The sequence below is a fragment of the Oncorhynchus clarkii genome, chromosome 13 (assembly GCF_045791955.1).
Source record: "Oncorhynchus clarkii lewisi isolate Uvic-CL-2024 chromosome 13, UVic_Ocla_1.0, whole genome shotgun sequence".
In the NCBI taxonomy this organism is placed as follows: Eukaryota; Metazoa; Chordata; class Actinopteri; order Salmoniformes; family Salmonidae; genus Oncorhynchus; species Oncorhynchus clarkii.
The window spans coordinates 44498514-44520428 of record NC_092159.1 but is presented as its reverse complement, the minus strand read 5'-3'; the positions used below and the strand labels follow the sequence as shown (position 1 = coordinate 44520428).

General features: G+C 38.9%; 1 protein-coding gene and 2 long non-coding RNA genes across 3 annotated transcripts; 1 reads left to right on the top strand and 2 right to left on the bottom strand.

Annotated features, from left to right (window-relative positions):
* Positions 1 to 335: 335 nt before the first annotated feature.
* LOC139364831 (interferon-induced very large GTPase 1-like) lies at positions 336 to 21300 on the top strand. Its single transcript, XM_071101963.1, is given in 8 exon segments — positions 336 to 446; positions 1360 to 1421; positions 1610 to 1729; positions 6021 to 6162; positions 6334 to 6652; positions 6654 to 6955; positions 14834 to 14877; positions 16041 to 21300. Coding segments are annotated over 6 exon segments (5781 nt in total). The 5' UTR covers positions 336 to 446; positions 1360 to 1421; positions 1610 to 1639; the 3' UTR covers positions 20925 to 21300.
* On the bottom strand, positions 1224 to 4349 carry LOC139364834 (uncharacterized). The gene is made up of 2 exons (XR_011626504.1): positions 4065 to 4349; positions 1224 to 3728 (listed from the first exon to the last, which is right to left on the bottom strand). It is a non-coding gene; the product is annotated as an uncharacterized lncRNA (long non-coding RNA).
* LOC139364833 (uncharacterized) lies at positions 10849 to 19934 on the bottom strand. The gene is made up of 3 exons (XR_011626503.1): positions 19827 to 19934; positions 14389 to 14556; positions 10849 to 12071 (listed from the first exon to the last, which is right to left on the bottom strand). It is a non-coding gene; the product is annotated as an uncharacterized lncRNA (long non-coding RNA).
* Positions 21301 to 21915: the final 615 nt, after the last annotated feature.

Genomic DNA, 21915 nt, shown 5'->3' with positions numbered 1-21915 from the left:
GCGTGACACCACCACAGCCACACATACGCAACTCTTTGCAGTTTCTCGGAGCAAACGAAACTCACTATCCTTGTAAACTTGCTTTATAAAGGCTGGTCAAATTTATACTGCATTACACAATTCATGTTGTTTCCCCACCACTCCAATAAAGGATTTTGGAGACTTTGCACTTCATTTTTAATTTACATTCAAGTAAAATATATAATTTGATGAATGTCTTATTTTATGTTTGCCTTGCGATAAACAGCATTAGTTACAGTGTACTGATTGCTAACCAAACTTTTTTGCCATCTCAAATGTCTTAAGTTTCATTTACACATTGTCATGTGATTTCCAGGAAATGATGTTTTGAAAGATACTGAAGGCCTTATAAATACCCTGTGGATAAAAGTTTCACTTCAGTCTACATTGTGAACAGACAACAAATGGATATCACTTTGCAAACTGTAAGTAACCTTTATAATGTATGTTTGTTTATGTTGCACCTCATGGTAACTGTAGTATGGCAGTGTAAGTAGTATAATACAGTGTAAGTAGCATAAAATAGCATAAAAACCAAACATTCTAATGTAAAGATGAATTTACATAGATGCGGCAAAAGACTGACTTAAAAAAAACAAATCCTTTCCTTTATATGTATATATTTGTTTTATTTTGTATGTTTATTTGTGTGTTCGTAAATATGTCACACCAAATGACACAGTCAAGCTCAAAATTGACACTAAAGATTCACATAATTATTCTATTTAAACCAAATCATGTTATCTATTATGGAGCTAATTTCATTGTTCAAGCAAACCAATTACAAAACCCAATGGTACTTTGTGATGTATCTTGACAATTGTTTGTCCACAGACCTGGAGGGAAGCTAAAGTAATTCCGCTACCCAAAAATGTTAAAGTTCCCTTTGCTGGCTCTAACAGCCGCCCAATCAGCTTGCTGCCAGTTCCTAGCAAACATAGAAAAGATTGTGTTTGACAAGATACAATGCTATTTCTCTGTGAATAATTTAACAACTGACTTTCAGCACACTTATAGGGAAGGACACTCAACATGGACACTGGTACTCTATAGTAACTCCGGTATCTCAATCAGTAAAGTAACTCCGGTATCTCAATCAGTAAAAAACAAAACAGAATAAACATCATCTCAAGGAACAACGCAGACTGCGAAGAGACACACACACACTCTACACACGCATTATTCTTTGCATTATTAATGAATTTCTTTATTTTCTTTCTTTTTCGTAATAGTCGTATTGTTCTTTCGTCAGAGTGTCCTTAGATGAAATGTGTGCTGCTGTTCCTGTCCATTAGTGTTGTGTATTTTGCCATGTTCTATGTTTTGTGTGGACCTCAGGAAGAATAGCTGCTGCTTCTTCAACAGATAATGGGGATCCAAAGAAAAATCATGAACTGAAAGTGAGCATGAACAGAATGTGTAGATTCTACTAAATCTGCGGATACAGTAGAATTGTATTATTTACTATTAATTCAACTGTTTTCAATGAAGTGCTGCTTTATGTAGTAAAATACTAACAAAAGTTTTGTTTTGATGTAAGGTAACTGAAGTGAATATAATAATATACAACTGATTGATTTTTCTTAAGTTTTGTTGCAGTGACTAGTAGCAGCTAATAATGGAGACTGGAGAAAATAAGGAAATGGAGACAGAGACTGAGGACGCACTGGATCCGTCGTCTGAGTGTACATATCAAGGAGAAGAACATGTGAGTAACTGATGAACATCGTGTTAGGAACAGCAAGACAGAGAGTGTCAGGAATTGACTCTCAAATAAATCAGGAACATTCTCATTCAAACAGAGACAAAGAGACAAGCATTCTACTGGGCACATTATTTCAATGTGGACAATTGGGAAATATTTGGCTTAGACGTTGATCAATAAGAGGGGACAACATAGTAGCCTAGTAGTTTAGAGCGTTGGGCCAGTAACTGAAAGGTTGCTGGTTTGAATCTCTGAGCCGACTAGATGATACATCTGTCGATGTGCCCTTCAGCAAGGCACTTAACCTCAATTGTTGCTCTGGATCAGAGTGTCTGCTAAATATTTAAAATGTAATTACAACCTTTAATCACCCACTCAAAAAGACAGCCAAATATTTGTTGATTTCCCAATGTGTTATCACTATGCATTCAATCATCTAAAAGCACAACTAAATCCCAATGGAAAAAAATGTCAGAGTTTTGGTTTAGTTGTTACCTAAATGGGTCATCACTGCTCTTCCAACAATTTAAAAGCAAAACAAAGTTCCAATGGGAAAACAATATCTGATATTTTGTTTATAGAACAACAGAATGTGCTATCACTGTGCTGCATCTAATAGCAAAAACAAATATCCGAAATTGTGGTTAAGATTGCATTAAAAGTACATGCTGTTCAAAATTCTGCCGCGTCCCGGATTTTCGTTTACTATGTTACATCTAGTCTATGAGACCAGACTTTAACATCAGAGCAATTGAGAAGATCTCCATAGATCTGCGACCTTCGCACGCCATCTTGAACATGCAAGCTTTCTAGGATTATATACAAGACATTTACAAATTACAGTAACCCCAAAATGTGTCCATGGATGTTTTACTCATTTTAGGTTGAATAAATACTTATTTTAAGGTTGAATAAATACTGTTATTTACTGTATTACAAAAGGGATATTGAATTGTGTTTGGTTGTCTATGCAACCAAATATCAACATTTGAAGAAGATTTACTTGGCTATAGCAGCTACTGTTTGGCTGATACTGTATGTTCGATTCATGTCTCTATTCATGTCTCCATCCAGGTCAAGAATCTAAGTTAAAGAGTATGATTAAGTCAGTGGCACAGATGGAACTATTTTTAACTGTGATTTTGGGTGGAGATGGAGACATGAATCCAACATTGTATTTCTTTCTATTTAACTAGGGAAGTCATTTAAGAACAAATTCTTATTTGCATTGACGGCCTACCCCAGCCAAACCCTAACAACGCTGGGCCAATTGTGCGCCGCCCTATGGGACTCCCAATCACGGCCGGTTGTGATACAGCCTGGAATCGAACCGGGGTCTGTAGTGACACCTCTAGCGCTGAGATGTCGTGCCTTAGACCGCTGCACCACCCGGGAGCCACATTACAGTAATTAATATATAGTTAGGTAACATGTAAATAAGTTAATAGGCTATTTTCTGTATTACAAATGTGATATGATTATATTTGGTTGTCAATGTAACCAAATATCAACATTTTAAGGAGATCCCAGTAAGCCAAATTATATCTAAAATTATGGTCAGACCTTGCATCCATGTCTCTGTCTACTGTATTTTTGTGACACACCAATCATTGTTTTTGTTTGACCCACACAAGCGTGACCCTAAACAGAACCCAACTTTTCCACGATTCTAAAGCAGATACAAATGAAAGTTATATTTAAGTTCTGTTTCTAACCAATTAGTAGTATGCAAGTTTTCAGTTTGTAAGTGTGTGATATGGGGGTATAGAAAAGTTTATTTCGAAATGTACAAAGACATTTTTTTTATAAGCAATAGCAATTATGTTGACACTGCCATGTTGATCTGAGCCTTGCTGTTGGCAAACCACGAGTGTCCGACTTTCGGCTGGCGCAGATGCACCTCCCCACGACTTCATTTGCCGACTTTCGTCTACAGACAGCTTTGTTAGCCCTTACTGCTCGAACACCCGTTGCCTCCCGAGGTACGTGTTGCTAGGCACATCTGGAGGCGAAAGAAACGCACACTTGTTTATTAGGCGAGGTGCTGGCAAGCGGAGTAGAACACTTGAAAAGGAAAAGGAGAGCGCACACTAGGCGCAAAGATGCAATAATTGAATAACCTAATAACCAACAGCTCGACAGACAAGCTGTCTTAATCAGGGTATAATGACAAACACTGCGGGTCACTAGTTTATATAGTGTAAAGGGACACACACATGTGCCTGTAATCATGTGGCTCATGTGGCTTGATATAATTTACAGATATCTGTAATTTAATTTACAGATATAAATAGAACATATAAAAAAACAGAAATGGATAGGATACGATCAAAGATACCTCCTCTCCTAGGGATGGTGACGTGTTCGGTGCCGATATAACGTAGGGACGAAATCGAGTGGTTCGATTCCAAAAAGTAGGCCGCAACTGGTTTTTATGATACTCCGAGATTCATACTTTTAATTCGCACTTCGTTTTACCACAATTACAATTCATAAAATAAACAACTGCATCATTGGAGCACGTGATAATACCTTTAATTGTGGATTTGTTTCCCTGTTTGGGGGTGTTTGAAGGAGCTACGTTTGTAAGTGCCATTGCATTGAGCGCAGCCATTACACTTGTAGTTTCCATCCGGTAGGGGCGTTGTTTTGGGGTGGTAAATCAGAGTTTAACAATTGTGCTCTGAGATTTCTGCCCCGCGAGAATATGTCCGAAAACACATTACCGATTTTAGAATGTGCCAATGTTTGCGAACGATTCCCCTTAATTTGTTCAGAGCACTTTGAATAGCAGGTAGTAAGAATGCTTTGTTTTTTATTTTAATCTGACCATTTTTGTACCCGCTGTCCTCGAATTTTCTTTGCATCTCAGACATATTTCTTTCGAAATCTGATTGTTTTTTGCAAATTATTTTGATTCGACAGAATTGGCTGTAGGGAAAACTGTTTTTCAAGGGAAGCTGGTGACCACTATCAGCCCTCAACAAACTGTTACGATCAGTAAGTTTCCTGTATATATCAGTGAATAGAACATTATCCTCACAACAATCAGAAGATCAAGGACACGGATTTGACGTGTGCCAGATTGCATAGTAAATCTCTGGTGCTCAGAATAAGAGTTAAGAAAAGCATGGAATGCCTGGAGCTGTTTTGCATCAGCCCTCCATAGAACAAAAATACCATAAATGAACCGTTTCCATATAATAATGTTAGGCAATAAATATTTTTTGAGAGTATTGAGTACTGTTTCACATACAAATTATCATAGTTAAGAGCCATAGGGGATCCCATAGCAGTACCCGTCGTCTGAATAAAGAAATCATTTAGAAACATGAAATAGTTTCTAAACGTGTGTGTACTATTTCAGCAAACGTTATAATGCATGCCCTGGAAGGTAGTTCATTAGGGTCACGTTGCAGAAGAAAATGTTTAATGGCTTCAATACCGCCCCCCGTGTGGAATATTCGTGTATAACGACTCAACATCAAAAGTAACAAACAAAGTATTCACAGGGAGAGAATCAAGAGATTCAATAATAGAGATCATACTGCTGGTGTCCTTTACAAAGGAGGGGAGCTGTTCTGCGAGTGGTCTAATAAAAAAAATCAAAAGTTGATAAAGGGACCGTTACTGCATCAATGCCGCTACAATACGACGGACACCCTGGAGGTTTTGTGACATTCTTGAGTAATTTCGGCATAGAAAGTGGCAATTTTAGGGTGTTGAATAGCCCAAAAGTCGTGTTATTTTTTGGTGACTTGACCAGAACCTAAATGCCCATCTAGGACAGTGAAGATAGTGTTCTAAAATTGGGAAGTGGGGTCATTGCTAGGCAACCCTCCTGGACTTGCCCTGGCAGGCCACAACTAAAGACAGTGTGAGAAACTTGCTAGCAAACGTTTGTGCTATGAAACTAAATATATACTGCACGCAGACCCACAAAACCTATTTTCTAGATTCATGATAGTGTTGTTAGACAAAGCAAGGAAAGTGAACATCAAAACATGATGTAGTTTCATTGGGATTTGCAGCTGTTGTTGGTAGTTAATGAATCTGCTAGCTTCTGAAATAATTTACTCATCTTTTCAATATGTTGTTAATATTTGCGCAGACCTATGCAGAATTTGCATGACAAGGGCGTTCCCATTTTTTCCAAACCTTGGGTCTGAAGTAAATGTAATCTGACCACTACCTTTTAATTTACACAGTAACTTTAACAAAATACTTATAAATGTTTGTACTCAAATGATGTAATCCAGATATGTATTTTGATACTCCCATGATACATCCACAGCAACTATTTCTACAGTTGGAGCCTGAGGCCCTTGACATCACAGACAGTGAGAGTCAACACAGCGACCAACAGGATGACAAGACAACCAAGACTGATGAAGAAAAGACAGAAATCACAACGTCTTCTAATTTTGCACAAAGCAGTAAGAAATTTACATTTGAGTCATTTAGTAGATGCTCTTATCCAGAGCAACTTACAATTAGAAGTAAGACAGGTGAGATTGTTTTAGTCAACCATCATGTCATAGCATTGTACGTGATTTACAGCTAACTTACAGCATGTACATTTAATTGTCCTTATAATTATTTTTCAGTGACTCCTGTTCTGACAATTGCATTGATTGGTGGCACTGATTCTATGGAGATTGAATCTGGAAATCTCCTTCTTGGTCAAGATGATCTACCAGCAGCAGAACTCTCACAGATAGCACCCAGGATGTATGATTTGTCCGGTCGTTGTGTCTCTGTCATCAACATGCTGGGCTTGCAGAGTTCTGAACTTACCCAGGAGAATCACATAGGTCCACTTGTGCATAAGCAGGGTATCAATGCTGTCCTCTTACTTCTACCATTGGGCCAGCATATTGATGAATTCAAAATGGGAGTGGGGTGGCTGGAAAGAATGCTTGGAGAGGGAGCCCTTTACAATAATCGTCTTTACCCACAAGAATGACCAAGACTTTGGGTTGGGTGATCTAAAGGACAACAATGATCTGATGGATCTCACAGAAATGTGTGGAAATAGGTATCTCACCTGCAAAAAGAGTATGAATGATCCAACCGAGATTTCAACATTACTTGAACAGATAGACCTCATGGTGTCTGAAAATGATCCATGCTGCTACACAGGAGAAATGTATGATGAAGAGATCAGGAAACAGCAACTGAAAACAGATTGGGGTGACCGATCACAAAGCGAGGAGAAAACTGCATCAGGTATGTCCTCGATGCATTTGATGCAGCAGCTGTAGGAGGACTTTCCCCATCTTGACATGTGGCTCCGTCTACACACACACTTACCCCGATCGTTGACTATATCCAAAACCAGTTTTCCGGTCTATATCTTTCATATTAAGATAGGCAGAGTGCGAATTATACAGTGACATTCGAGGGGGGGGGGGGGTAAAAAAAAATCAATAGACCTATGTGTGCACGCGCTTGAATTGGCCTGCTTTTTATTGGCCTAATAGTAAGTACATGTAATTTAAGGGTAAACATTTTTTATTACCTTTTAATTTGGCATGAACACATCCAGTTATGATGTTTTCATCTTATTATCAAACAAATCACTTCAAAAAGTAGGCTACCTGCACATGTTCATCCACTCCAAAATAATTCCAGATCCAAACAGTGCACTGTGCACTCACTCCACTTGATGAATGGAAAGAGACATCTGTTACAAAACACCAAAAAGTGTGATGACATTTGGGGTTTGTCATTGTCATTGCAAATCAAATCAAGCTTTAAACGGCACATTTCAGAAATGGAACGAAACGCAATGTGCTTTACAGGAAAAAACGAATAAAAAACTATGAAAATAAAAGCTGAAATATTTACTACACAACAAACATAAAATTAAAAAAAACAAAAGAATGACACAAACTGAACTACTAAAAAGTACCTGAAGGAAAAGCAAAGCTAAAAAGATGTGCTTTAAGATCTATTTTAAATATGTCCACAGTTTGGGCCCTCAGGTTCTCTGACAGGCTATTCCAGAGGCTGAGGGCATAATAACTAAAAGCTGCCTATCCATACCTCTTGGTCCTTGTCTTTGGGATAGTTAGAAGGACAGTGTCAGAGGACCTGAGGGACCTACTGGGTACATAACTTAAAAGCATGTCTGACATGTATTGGGGTGAACAATCGTGGATTGATTTAAAAACCCAGAGAAGAATCTTAAAATGAATTCTAAAACTCACAGGCAGCCAGTACAGAGACCTTTAAACAAGTGTAATGTGTGCTCTCTGGTCTTGGTCAGTACCCATGCTGCAGCATTCTGTATGTTTTACAGTACAGAGTCCTTTAAACCGGTGTAATGTGTGCTCTCTGGTCTTGGTCAGTACCCATGCTGCAGCATTCTGTATGTTTTACAGTACAGAGACCTTTAAACCGATGTAATGTCTGCTCTCAGTCTGGTCTTGGTCAGTACCCATGCTGCAGCATTCTGTATGTTTTGTAGTTGACCAATGGCTTTCTTGGGTAGACCAGACAGGAGAGCATTACAGAAGTCAAGCCTACTTGTAATAAAAGCATGGATGAGTCTCTCTGTATCAGACAGAGAGAAACGGCCTCATCTTGGCAATGTTCCTCAGGTGGTAAAAAGCTATTTTGGTCACATTCCTAATGTGTGACTCAATGTAGTCCATAATTGAAAATAACACCAAGGTTTTTTACCTGGTGTTTTATCTTTATTGCCTGGGAATTCAAATGTGCGGCTAGATTCTCTTTCTATGCTTTGGCTCCAACAATAAATACCTTGGTCTTTAACTGGAGGAAGTTATGAGCCAACCAAGTATTTAAATCACTAATACAGACTAATAATTTTTCAGTGGATCTAAAATCCTCTGGTGACACAGAAATGTAAATTTGTGTATCGTCTGCGTAGCATTGAAAATCCCTGCTGTGCTTTCTGATAACGTTGCCAAGGGGTAACATATATAAACGGAACAGTACCGGACCCAAAATCGAAACTTGTGGAACACCACATGTGATATGTATTTTCTCTGAGTTATGTTCACCAAGGGTCACAAAAAACTTGACCGGTTAAATAGGTCTAAAAACCAATTTAGAACCGGAGAGGCCAACCCACCTCTCCAGTCTGTCCAGAAAGACATCATGGTCAACAGTGTCGAATGCAGCACTTAAATCTAACAGTACAAGGACAGAGAGCTGTTTGGCATCTGTGTTGGCTCTATAATCATTTACTACCTTAACTAAGGCTGTCTCTGTGCTGGGCACGATAACCAGATTGGATTTTTTTTTTAAATACTGTTGTCACTTAAAAAATAATTTAGCTATTTGAACACCAATTTCTCCAGAATTTTGCTTAAGAATGGAACGTTGGAGATTGGCCAAAAATTGCTAAAAGCTGAAGAATCTAGATTACTTTTCTTCAGAAGGGCTTTCACCATAGCAGTTTTTAGTGCACACCAATATCCCATTATTATTCGGGATACTTAAGTATTGTCACGCGGGTGAAGGAATCAGACGCAGAGAGTTCCACTGGGGAAAAGTGCTCTTTACTTTGGCACACAAAATGATCAGCCCAACAATACAGGGCGCGGACAACAACGTGACTACCCAAAAAACACAGGGTGTCAAATTAAGAAAATAAATCCACCTCTACCTAAAACACACACAAGTAACATAAAGACAATCCCGCACATAGCAAGGGCGGGTCCACCTACTAAAAATAGGGAAGCTCATTAAACCAAACAGAAACAGGTGAAACTAATAAGACAAAACAAACAGACAAACAAACGAAAAAGGGATCGGTGGCGGCTAGTAGGACGGTGACGACGACAGGCAGGGGAGCCAACTTCGGCTGAAGTCGTGACAAGTATTCTGTTTTTGAGTTGAGGCATATAAACATCATATCCCGTTTACAATAACCCAAAAAGCTTGTATCCCGGTTATGAAAAACCTGGATAAGATGCCTGGGATATGCTGACCTTAGACAGAGTACTGTGGCATGTAAACATCTTATCCCATTTACTGTTATTTTTTCGTGGTCTGTGCAGACTCAGTTTCACATATCATGGGTGTTGTGTGATGTTTTCATCTGATTGTCAAACAAATCATTTCAAAAAGTAGATTTGATCCACCAAAGTCATTTCATAATAATTTACTTGGCCTATTCTCATACTGGACCATATTGCCTACTGGCTATTTTCACCCCTAATTTAGACAAGTTTCTGCTTATAATTTCTGACATTTGGTAGGCCTATAAAAATGTAGAAAATTGGTAGGCCAGTTGTTTGTCAACAAGTTGCAGCTTCTCTTCTGTCATAATTTGCTGCTCCAGAAGATTAAATAAAGTAGTGGTCACCGGAATAATGTCTTACAGCGATAGAATGAATGCATTTGTAATCTACAGTATATAGTTAACACCGGTAAAGTTGTCCATTTCGTTTAGGGACCGGGAAGAAAACGCAATAACTCCAAAACTGTGGAAAGATAGGTCCTGTGCAAAATGTCCAAATGTCATCAGTTGACAGGTTTTAAGCTGAGAAAAGGATGAAACCCATTAATGATAAGACTTCAGTTGGTCTTGGATGCACATTTTATGTGGTCGAAATTCCTTCTGCTTGTATAACAGTTTCAAAGATAACATATTACATGCACATTTGCATTTTCTCAGGAGATGCTGAAAGAAAGAACTAATATTTCTCCACTCCTGTTCCCGAGACAATGACATTTTTTTGTATTAGTTTACTGCAAGAGATGCATACATTTGCAGGAGTTAATATTATATTATACAACATGTGAGGTTTTAGGCCTACTGTCAGTGTCCATAGTTCAGTTACTATTCCATTTAACCCATATGAACTGAGGAATATTCTGTTTATTCATGGGTACAGTGATACTCGTGAGCGGGATATCAAAGGTGCATGTAAACAGCTAATCCCAAATAAGACCTTAAGCTACTACCTTGAGCTACTATCTGGAATCGTGGTCAGCCTGAAATAATTCATGCCTCTTGCAGACAAAATGACCTTTTTTTGTAGAAAGAAAGGTTGGGACACCTGAAACGGGGCTGAAATAAGGGACTGTTCAGGGATGACAAGTGCAGCCACATGGGAAAAAATGTTTAAACCATGACACAGAGGTGGGGGAGTTGGTTCATTTGGAATAAGACTTTATTTTAATATTTAACACTATAGCAGTACAAATTGCATTTTAAACAAAAAGAAGAATGGTTAAATTAACATTATTTAGAGATGCCTTTGAAACAGTAAATATCAATTTGATTTTACCGAAACTATCAATACGAATTTTTAGTTTTAACATCTTAGTGTTGTGTGTTTTGCAGAATATGGCCATTCTGACATCAGAAATGTAATAACAAAAAATAATACATATGTACCAAAAAACTAATCTGGAGGAATCGACTAGTCTGCCAGGGGTGTCAAACTAATTCCATGGAGGGCCTAGTGTCTGCAGGTTTTTGGTTTTTCCATTCAATTAAACCCTAGACAACCATCAATCAAGTACAAGGGTGGAGCAAAAAACCCTCAGCCACTCGGCCCTCCATGGAATGAGTTTGACACCTGTGCCATAGACAGATTTTTAATGTGTGAGGCAAACAATGTTCCGACATACCAATCTGCACAGATACGAACATCAGTTTGGTAATGGACAAACAGGAATTCCAGCTGTCTTATGTACCTGCCTTATCGGCTTGTTGCCCTGGTGTAAACGTCCCCACCAGACACAAAATTGGTAGCTAGATAGATTGAGATCACAGAAAATGTTTTCAATCTGTAACTCGCAAGTAAGTAGTTTGACAGCTAACATTACAGTGCCTTCAGAAAGTATTCACACCACTTGATATTTTATTGTGTTACAGCCTGAATTTAAAATGGATTAAATTGAAATTGTGTGTCACTGGCCTATACACAATACCCCATAATGTCAAAGTGGAATTATGTTTTTGGAAATGTTCAGTCACTAAGTATTCAACCCCTTTGTTATGGCAAGCCTAAATAAGTTCAGGAGTAAAAATGTGCTTATCAAGTTACATAATAACTTGCATGGACTCACTCTGTGTGCAATAATAGTGTTTAACATGTTGTTTTAATGACTACCCCATCTCTGTACTGCCCACATACAGATAATTGTAGGGTCCCTCAGTCGAGCAGTGAATTTCAAGCACAGATTCAACCACAAAGACCAGGGAGATTTTACAATGCCGCGCAAAGCAGACATTGAATATCCCTTTGAGCATGGTGAAGTTAGTAATTACACTTTGGATGGTGTTTCAATACACCCAGTTGTCGGAGAGGAAGGAAATCACTCAGGGATTTCACCATGAGGCCAATGAGTTTAATGGCTGGAATAGAAGAAAACAGAGGATGGATCAACAACATTGTAGTTACTCCACAATACTAACCTAAATTAAGCCTGTAGAGAATACAAATATTCCAAAACATGCATCCTGTTTGCATTAAGGCTCTAAAGTAAAACTGCAAAAAATGTGTAAAAGAAATTAACTTTATGTCCTGAATACAAAGCATTATGTTTGGAGAAAATCCCACATGTCACTGAGCACCACTCTTCATATTTTGAAGCATGGTAGTGGCTGCATCATGTAATGGGTATGCTTGTCATCGGTAAGGACTAGGGAGTGTGTTAGGATAAAAAGAAACAGAATTGAGCTAAGCACACGCAAAATCCTAGAGGGAAAACCTGGTTCAGTCTGCTTTCCAACAGACTCAGAGACAAATTCTCCTTTCAGCAGGAAAATAACTTAAAACACAAAGCCAAATATACACTGGAGTTGCTTACCAAGAAGACAGTGTATGTTCCAGAGTGGTCTAGTTAGAGATTTGATTTAAATCGGCTTGAAATCTATGGTAAGACTTGAAAATGTCTGTCTAGCTATGATCAACAGCCAACTTGACAGAGCTTGAAGAATTTTAAAAATAATAAAGTGAAAATATTGTACAATCCAGGTGTGTAAAGCTCTTAGAGACTTACCCAGAATGACTCACAGCTGTAATCGCTGCTAAAGGTGTTAACATGTATCGACTCAGGGGGTTGAATATTTATGTAATCAAGATATATTAGTGTTTCATTTCTATATACAGTACCAATCAAACGTTTGAACACACCTACTCATTCAAGGGTTTTTCTTTATTTTTTACTATTTTTTACATTGTAGAATAATTGTGAAGATATCAAAACTATGAAATAACACACATGGAATCATGTAGGAACCAAAAAAGTGTTAAACAAATCAAAATATATTTTATATTTGAGATTCTTCAAAGTAGCCACCCTTTGCCTTGATGACAGCTTTGCATACTCTTGGCATTCTCTCAATGAACACTTATTTTAACTTAATATAATACATCAATAAAAACCCATTTAGCCTCAAATAAATAATGAAACATGTTCAATTTGGTTTAAATAATGCAAAAACAAAGTGTTGGAGAAGGAAAAGTGCAATATGTGCCATGTAAAAAAGCTAACGTTTGAGTTCCTTGCTCAGAACATGAGAACATATGAAAGTTGGTGGTTCCTTTTAACATGAGACTTCAATATTCCAAGGTAAGAGGTTTTAGGTTGTCGTTAATATAGTATTTATAGGACTATTTCTCTCGATACCATTTGTATTTCATATACCTTTGACTATTGGATGTTCTTATAGGCACTATAGTATTGCCAGTGTAACAGTATAGCTTCCGTCCCTCTCCTCGCCCCTACCTGGGCTCGAACCAGGAACACATCGACAACAGCCACACTCGAAGCAACGTTACCCATCGCGCCACAAAAGCCGCGGCCCTTGCAGAGCAAGGGGAATAACTTCTCCAAGTCTCAGAGCGAGTGACGTTTGAAACGCTATTAGCATGCACCCCGCTAACTAGCTAGCCATTTCACATCGGTTACACCAGCCATTAGGCTGATAGGTTTGAAGTCATAAACAGCGCTGTGCTTGCGAAGAGCTGCTGGCAAAATGCACTAAAGTGCTGTTTGAATGAATGCTTACAAGCCTGCTGCTGCCTACCATAGAGCAGTCTGACTGAGCGATCAAATCATAGACTTAATTATAACATAACACACAGAAATACGAGCCTTGGGTCATTAATATGGTCGAATCCGGAAACTAACATTTCGAAAACAAAACGTTTATTATTTCAGTGAATTACGGAACCGTTCGGTATTTTATCTAACTGGTGGCATCCCTAAGTCTAAATAGTATTGTTCCATTGCACAACCTTCAATGTATGTCATAATTACGTAAAATTCTGGCAAATTAGTTCGCAATGAGCCAGGCAGCCCAAACTGTTGCATATACCCTGACTCTGCGTGCAATGAACGCAAGAGAAGTGACACAATTTCACCTGGTTAATATTGCCTGCTAACCTGGATTTCTTTTAGCTAAATATGCAGGTTTAAAAATATATACTTCTGTGTATTGATTTTAAGAAAGGCATTGGTGTTTATGGTTAGGTACAGTCGTCCAACGATTGTGCTTTTTTCGCAAATGCGCTTTTGTTAAATCATCCCCCAGCGTTGCATCAATTATATGCAACGCAGGACACGGTAGATAAACTAGTAATATCATCAACCATGTGTAGTTATAACAAGTGATTATGATTGATTGATTGTTTTTAAGATAAGTTTAATGCTAGCTAGCAACTTACCTTGGCTTCTCCTGCATTCGCGTAACAGGCAGTCTCTGGAGTGCAACGAGAGGCAGGTGGTTATTGCGTTGAACTGATTAACTGTAAGGTTGCAAGATTGAATCCCCCGAGCTGACAAGGTGAAAATCTGTCGTTCTGCCCCTGAACGAGGCAGTTAACCCACCGTTCCTAGGCAGTCATTGAAAATAAGAATGTGTTCTTAACTGACTTGCCTAGTTAAATAAAAAGGTATAAAAAAAATCTATATATTTTTTAAGCAGCAAAATCGGAGCCCAAAAATACAGATTTCCGATTTTTATGAAAACTTGAAATCGGCCCTAATTAAAATCAGCCATTCCGATTTAATTGGTCGACCTCTAATTGAGACATTAGGAAAACACTTCTGCTCATCATACTGTGCGTGTCTAATATACACTTTACTTTTTCCTGTCCCTCTTGCTTACAGTTCCAGATGACTTGCCTGAAGATGGTGTTGCAAACAAAGAAAAGGTACATTTGAAATAACCTTACACAATCTCTGGTAAGATCACATACAGTGCCTTGGGAAATTCTACACACCCCTTGTACAGTCTGCATTTTGCTGCCTTAAAATTCTATTTTTCCTACTTATCTACAGAACCTACTCCACATTTTCAGTTAAAGAAAAATTATAGAACACTTTCCAAATGAATGAATGAAAAAAATAAAAAAATGTGTGAAGACATATGGAATCAAGACATGGTGGAAGCATCTTTGGCAGCTGTTAATCATTTTTAATAAGATTCTAAACCTTGTGTCTAAGTCAGGACTGAGACTGGACCATTCAGGAACACTGAACAACTATCGGAAAGCCATTCTGGTGTCTTTGGCATTCCCATTTGTGTAATTGTCTTGCTGAAAAATCAAATTCTCCCCAGTCCCTGCCGGTGACAACCATGCCCATAAAATGATGCTACCACCACAATACTGAGGAAATACATAAGATCAACCACATTGCATCCACTCCACATTACTGGCCTGTGTGACAAAGTGAAAAGGAGGAATCCTGTGATTTAAAAAAATCCACTCCAAATCATCCATTGTTTTCACAAGGCTGTTAAGTAATCCTGCAAGACAATACGGGAAATAGAATAACTTTTTGGCCTAGATTAAAATCTACAGTCTTGGGTCAAATCCAATACAACACAGAGTGAAACCCTCCTGTGTTTAACTATTGTGGTGGCAGCATCCTGTTATGGGTATGCTCATCACCAGCAGGGACTAGGGAGTTTGTCAGGATCAAAGGAAATATGAAAGGACCAAAGCCCAGGTATAAGGTTGTAATGGCTTCCAGAAGTGCTTCCACCAATTATTACTCTGGGGTGTGAAGAGATACGCAATCAAGACATATTTGTTTTTTTATTTGTAATAAATTGACACTATTCTATAATTTTTCTTTCACTTTGAAAATGTGAAGTAGATTGTGTAGATCGGTAGGGGAAAAAACTAATTGAATCCCTTTTTAGATAACATTTTAAGGCTACAAAATGTGAGACTGCAAGGGGTGTGTAGACTTTCACTAGAGACAGTTTCTTTAAAATATCACTCTGCGTCACTCTTAAGTATGTGTGTTGATAGTATGGCAGATGTTTTGACTTACTAAGATATTAAAATGTGTTTGGTTAACGTTAAAGGGAGAAGAAAAGATACTTGAAGAAATCGGCGGGAGTTTAATTGAAAAAAACATCCCAGAAAATATACAACTAGCAAAAGTAGCAGAGCTCATGTGTAGACTTCACCTTCAAGATAAATATCAAGATAAGTTGACAACTGCAGACTTCCTGAACATTGGCTCTTCTGCTCAACATCAACATGAACCCCAAACAGAGAACAAACTTGCTCATACTTTCCTGCAAAGGTTATTGATGCTGGACTACAGAGCCAGGTACATTCCTGTAAGAGATGAGAATAATGAGATGCATGACACAAATGACAACAGAAATGATAATGCAGAAACAGAAGAAAGTGCCTTTGATGCCCTTTTCAACAAGAACACAGTCTCTGGTGATTTAAAGAGGAACACGCATGTTCACCCAATGGACGTCCAGATGGCAGTGTTTCACTGTTCAGACAGTTTCCTTCGGCAGTTCATGGTCACAAAGCTGTCCTTGTGTCAGTATGCCTTGCCTTTGCTTGTGCCAAATCCATTCACCAAAGAGATTGAATGCCCTTTGTGGACATTTCGACAAATCAGAAAAACCTGGAAGTCCACCAATGACTCTAATATAGTCACTAGCCAAAGTATGCCTATTTACAAGGCAGAAACACCAATGGTGTCATTCTTTAGGCTTGGTTCTGTGTCCTCATCAAAATCTCAGCTGATGAGCAACTTGATCAACCAACGTCACAGCACATTCTTCCACAGACACTGTCCAGGAAGCAGTAAAACCTGCCTCCTAATGGATGGGGTGGTAGAGATTGCATGGTATTGTCCTGCTGGGAAGCCCAATGATATTTTCACTGATTGTGTTGCATTCTGTAATCTCCATGGTGACGCAATTGCGAAAGAAATTCAGCGTGACAGACTGATTGAAAAAGCCTCGGTCAATGTTATCCTTTTACCAAGTCTTGGAAAAGGCGACAAAAGTATGGCAATCGTGCAGGAGCTGTTCAAGTCTTCTAAACCTCTGATATGTCTGCTCACTGAAGAGGATTCTGTTGCAACTGAAATTAAAAAGGGAAAGTACAAAATGGGTTTGAGAGACAGAAATCAGTCAGATGTGTCTGAGGAACTAAAAAGGATCATTAGAAATAATTTGTCAAGACCATGTTGCTCCTTCAAACTTGATGACATGGCAGAGTACTCAGGGTTTAGAGTAGATGAGGATGATGAAGATTGCCAAGTAGGGAAGACAAATGCTCTGCAGATAACAGATCTGCTTAAGGAAATGGAACTGTCCAAGATCAAAGAAGAATTTCTTCCATGTCAAGGTAGCCTGTGGCATGATTGGTGTCAAAAAAATAAAGACCTTTATCGTCTCCAAGGGAATCTAGAGATGGAAAGAAGTAAAATACAACATGAAATGATGCAAATTCGACACCATCAACATCAAGTTGCCTTTACTGAACTCATGCAGATGTTTATCACAAGTCTACGATCTCTGGGAGAAAAAGAAAAATCATATTTCCTCAAGTGGGTAGGGATACTACTGGATGACCTGTCCTCAGATGAGCTCTCAGACCTTCATCACAAATATGATGAAAAGTGGTCCGAGGTCCTGGCTTTGAAAAAGAAGCATGATAAATCAGAGCAACTGAAAATGAGACAAATGGAGCTGGAAGAAATATCAGAGAAGTTGCAAGCAGCAACCTTCGGATTTGAACACATTCTGAGGGAAATGGGACAGATCTATGAAGCCCATGCATCTGTGGCCAGGCAAACCAAAGGAGAAAGTGAGGTGACCGTGTCTTACCTTCCAGAGCTCGCGGCAGAACTTATGATATCGGGACACCCAATGGAACTAATGGATGGTGACGCAGCTCATGTGCCACTGATGTGGATTAATGGGGTTTTAGATGAAGTTATCAAGAAACTAGGAGATCAGAGAGTTTTTGTTTTGTCCATTTTGGGAATCCAGAGCACTGGGAAATCTACAATGCTGAATGCAATGTTTGGACTGCAATTCGCAGTAAGTGCTGGAAGGTGTACCAGAGGTGCTTTCATGCAACTGGTGAAAGTGACCGAGGAGATGAAAGATGACTTTAGGTTTGACTATGTTCTCGTTGTTGACACTGAGGGACTTCGAGCTTTAGAGTTGGCCGGAAAGGCAACAGTGCACCATGACAATGAACTTGCAACTTTTGTCATTGGCCTTGGAAACATGACCTTGATCAACATATTTGGAGAGAATCCTGCTGAGATGCAGGACATCATTCAGATAGCTGTTCAGGCCTTCATGAGGATGAAGAAAGTTAATCTGTCTCCAAGTTGTGTGTTTGTGCACCAGAATGTTGGAGACATCACGGCTGGAGAGAAAAACATGGAGGGAAAGAGGCGCTTACAGGACAAACTAGACGAGATGACCCAGTTAGCTGCCAAAGAAGAGGACAGTAATGCAGAGTGTTTCAGCGATGTCATTGCATTTGACATACAAAGAGATGTGAAATACTTTTCCCAGCTGTGGGAGGGCAGCCCACCCATGGCCCCACCAAACCCATGCTACAGTGAGAATGTCCAGGAGCTAAGGAAAACAATCCTCTCTAAAACATCGAAGTCTTTTGGCATGACATTATCACAGTTCAAAAGCAGTATCCAAGACCTTTGGAATGCACTGCTGAATGAAAACTTTGTGTTCAGCTTCAAAAACACACTAGAAATTGCAGTTTACAGAAGACTTGAGATTCAGTATGGAAAATGGATCTGGGCTCTCAGGAGTTCCATGCTAACCATTGAAAATCAACTGCACAATCGAATTGAAAATGGAAAACTTCACAGGGTTGAGAGACATAACCTTGTTGAAGAAATGAGAAAGACCCGTGAAGAAGTGAACAAATCAATGAAAAAGTACTTTGATGAAGACAGAGATAAAGAAATGTTGATTCAGTGGCGAGGGAGATTTCAAACCAAAATGTGTGAGTTTGATGATGAACTTGTGAAGGGAGCAAAAAGAAAGTTAGAGGAGGTTATTCAGCAGAGGGATGCGCGCAAAAAGCTGGATGACAAGAAGACACAGTATGAAAACAAGCTCTTCCAAAAGAGCAAAGAACTTGCCTCAAAACTGAAGGACAAGGCAAAGGATGAAAAACAACTTGAGAATGAATTCAATACTCTTTGGGGGGTGTGGGTTGCCGAGTTGACCAATGATACACCTTCCATTATGGACATAAACATATTGGATGATGTGACTTGTATCCTTGGAGAGATCGGTAATGAATTGTCTCTTGTACATGATCGGAAAAGTTGCGGAATGTACCGTGAGATTTGTACCTTGGGGAGTTATTCGAACTATGCAATTGTATCCAAGCACCAAGATCTTTTTAACGACGATCGGCACTCAAGAGATGCTCAAAGGAAGCCAAACAAGGACCAATTGCAGAAAAATAATGTGTGGGGTGCTTTTAAGAGTTTTTTGGGGTTTAAGTCTCCAGAGAACAAGACAATTGACCACATTGGTCCAAGCAACATTCTAACATACACAGATCATGAATTGATAAGAGCATTCACCAATGATGTTGACAAACAAAGCCAGAAGATAATCGAGACAAAGCCCATAGAAAAGATGGGATACAATGACAGTTACATGCAAGAAATAGCAACTCATGTCAAAGAAAGCGTGAAGGAATTTGAATCAAATATTAGAAAATATGCATTCAAAAAGGAGTTTACGATTGATCTTTCACTTTATGTGTGTGAGCTTGCAGGAAGTAAGTTAGCAGATTCCCATAGCAAATTCAGAAGCAACAATGATGCCCTTACTTACCTGGAGCAGAAGAGGCCACAGTACAACAAGATTTTCAAGAGCTACTGCAAAGGATCCACATCTGCAGCTGTGCTTGGTAAGTTCATTTGCAACACACTGAAAGAATCGATTGTACAGGCGGTCTATGACCAGACGGCCATTGACTTAGCTGGAGAAATGCAATCAAGTCACCCACCATTCAGTGGAAACAGGTCTAACATGGAGAAACACATCCTGATATCACTGGCGGAGAAGGAGAACTTTGACAAGTTCATGACCTACATTCACAACCCAAGGAAACACTTTGAGAAATTTATTAGAGAGGATGTAGAGAAATACATGCTCACAGAAAGGTCCAAAGTCCTTGCCTTGATTGAAGGGAACATAACAGCTAAAGAGCAGCGTGTGAGCCATGCAGTGCATACAGCAACAAAGACGGTCAAAAACAGGAATGGAGACACCAACATGTGGCTTAGAGAGCTTTCCAGTGCTCTAAAAGATGAGCTGAAATTTGCTGAAAATCATTTCAGTGATTTCTGTGACATAACTGACTTTGACTTCCTCGAAGAAGAGGTAAGGAAAGATCTTGCCAACAGAATCAGAGAGATCAACAGAAGCCTCAGCAATGTGTCACTCCTGGACATGAAGCAGTTCAGGGAGAGGCCAGATGAGATTCTGATCAAACACTTTTGTGATTGCTGCTGGGTACAGTGTCCCTTCTGTAAAGCCATCTGCACAAACACCATGGAGGGGCACAAACCGAAGGATCACAATGTCCCTTTTCATCGCTCTAAAGGAATCAAAGGAATGCACTTCAGATACACAGTAGAATTTAGCATTGATTTTTGTACAACTTCAGTAGCAAGTAATGGCCGGTTTTACCCATCCCATGAATCAGAGGATAAACATCTTTGGAAAGAATACAGAAAAGCTGGCCCAAGATTTGCTGATTGGAGCATCACACCAGACCTCTCTGAACTTCCGTACTGGAAGTGGTTTGTTTGTCGATTTCAAGAAGATCTGGAAAGGTATTATGACCTAAAATTCCAGGGCAGAGGTGAAATTCCAATAGAATGGAGGAAGTTCACAAAAGAGCAAGCTATTGAAAGCTTAAAGTAAATCTAAGGGGAGCTCAAATAGTAAAAACATACAGACAGAATGGCACAAGCATGATATTTTAAACATGTTGACATTGTAAACATGAACATAGTCAGAAACTGAAAAACCTCTTGGCAATGTACAATAAAGCACCGCTTTTACTATTCTAATCAGCTAGGCCTACTACACATCTTATTTTGATTCAATCATTTAACTCAAACTGATAGACTAACAGGAAAAAGCCTAGTTATTGGCCTCATTTTGGGATCAAAAATGTATATGCAGATGTTTTGAGTGTGAGCAATTTATCACATTTCCTGTCAAGTGATAAAGCCTTGTACTATTTGTATTGTATTACCGTAAGCAAATACTCAATAAATGCTCTGAAATTATGACATAGTTTGCTCTTTCTCACCAATATACTTCAATATGGACTCCAAAATTTCACCTGGCCAAGATGTGGGTGCAACACTTTTTGTAGTAGTAGTAGTAGTAGTAGTAGTAGTAAAGGAATCAAAATGATTGACAGATAGTACCATAACCTCATCCTCATATTACCCTTGTGTTTAGTGTACATGTGATTGTGAATATTATTGCAACAAATATACCGTACAATGGGAAAATAATATATAAACAATGATAGACTGTGGTCAACCCAAATACATATTTAATATGTCCAACAGTTCACTAATACATATATTATAACAATGATTTGATAAATGTCATAGATCAATGGGTTAGGACAGAAGCAAACTAAATCACCCCTCATAGTAGTAGATTTTGAAAGAAATAAGTTTGAGGTCTCCTTTGATACGAATGTAGGTAATGACGTCTAGGCCCTCACGATTGGGGAACTGGATCTCCTGTCTATCAGGCATCTCAACTTCAAACATGTCACCCATCAGCTTCAGTACAATCTTGAGAGGGAGAAACCCCATTTGTTTACATCATTAGTGTTGTAGCACATTCACCCACATGGCCAATTGCAACGAACAAGCTGGACTAAAGACTG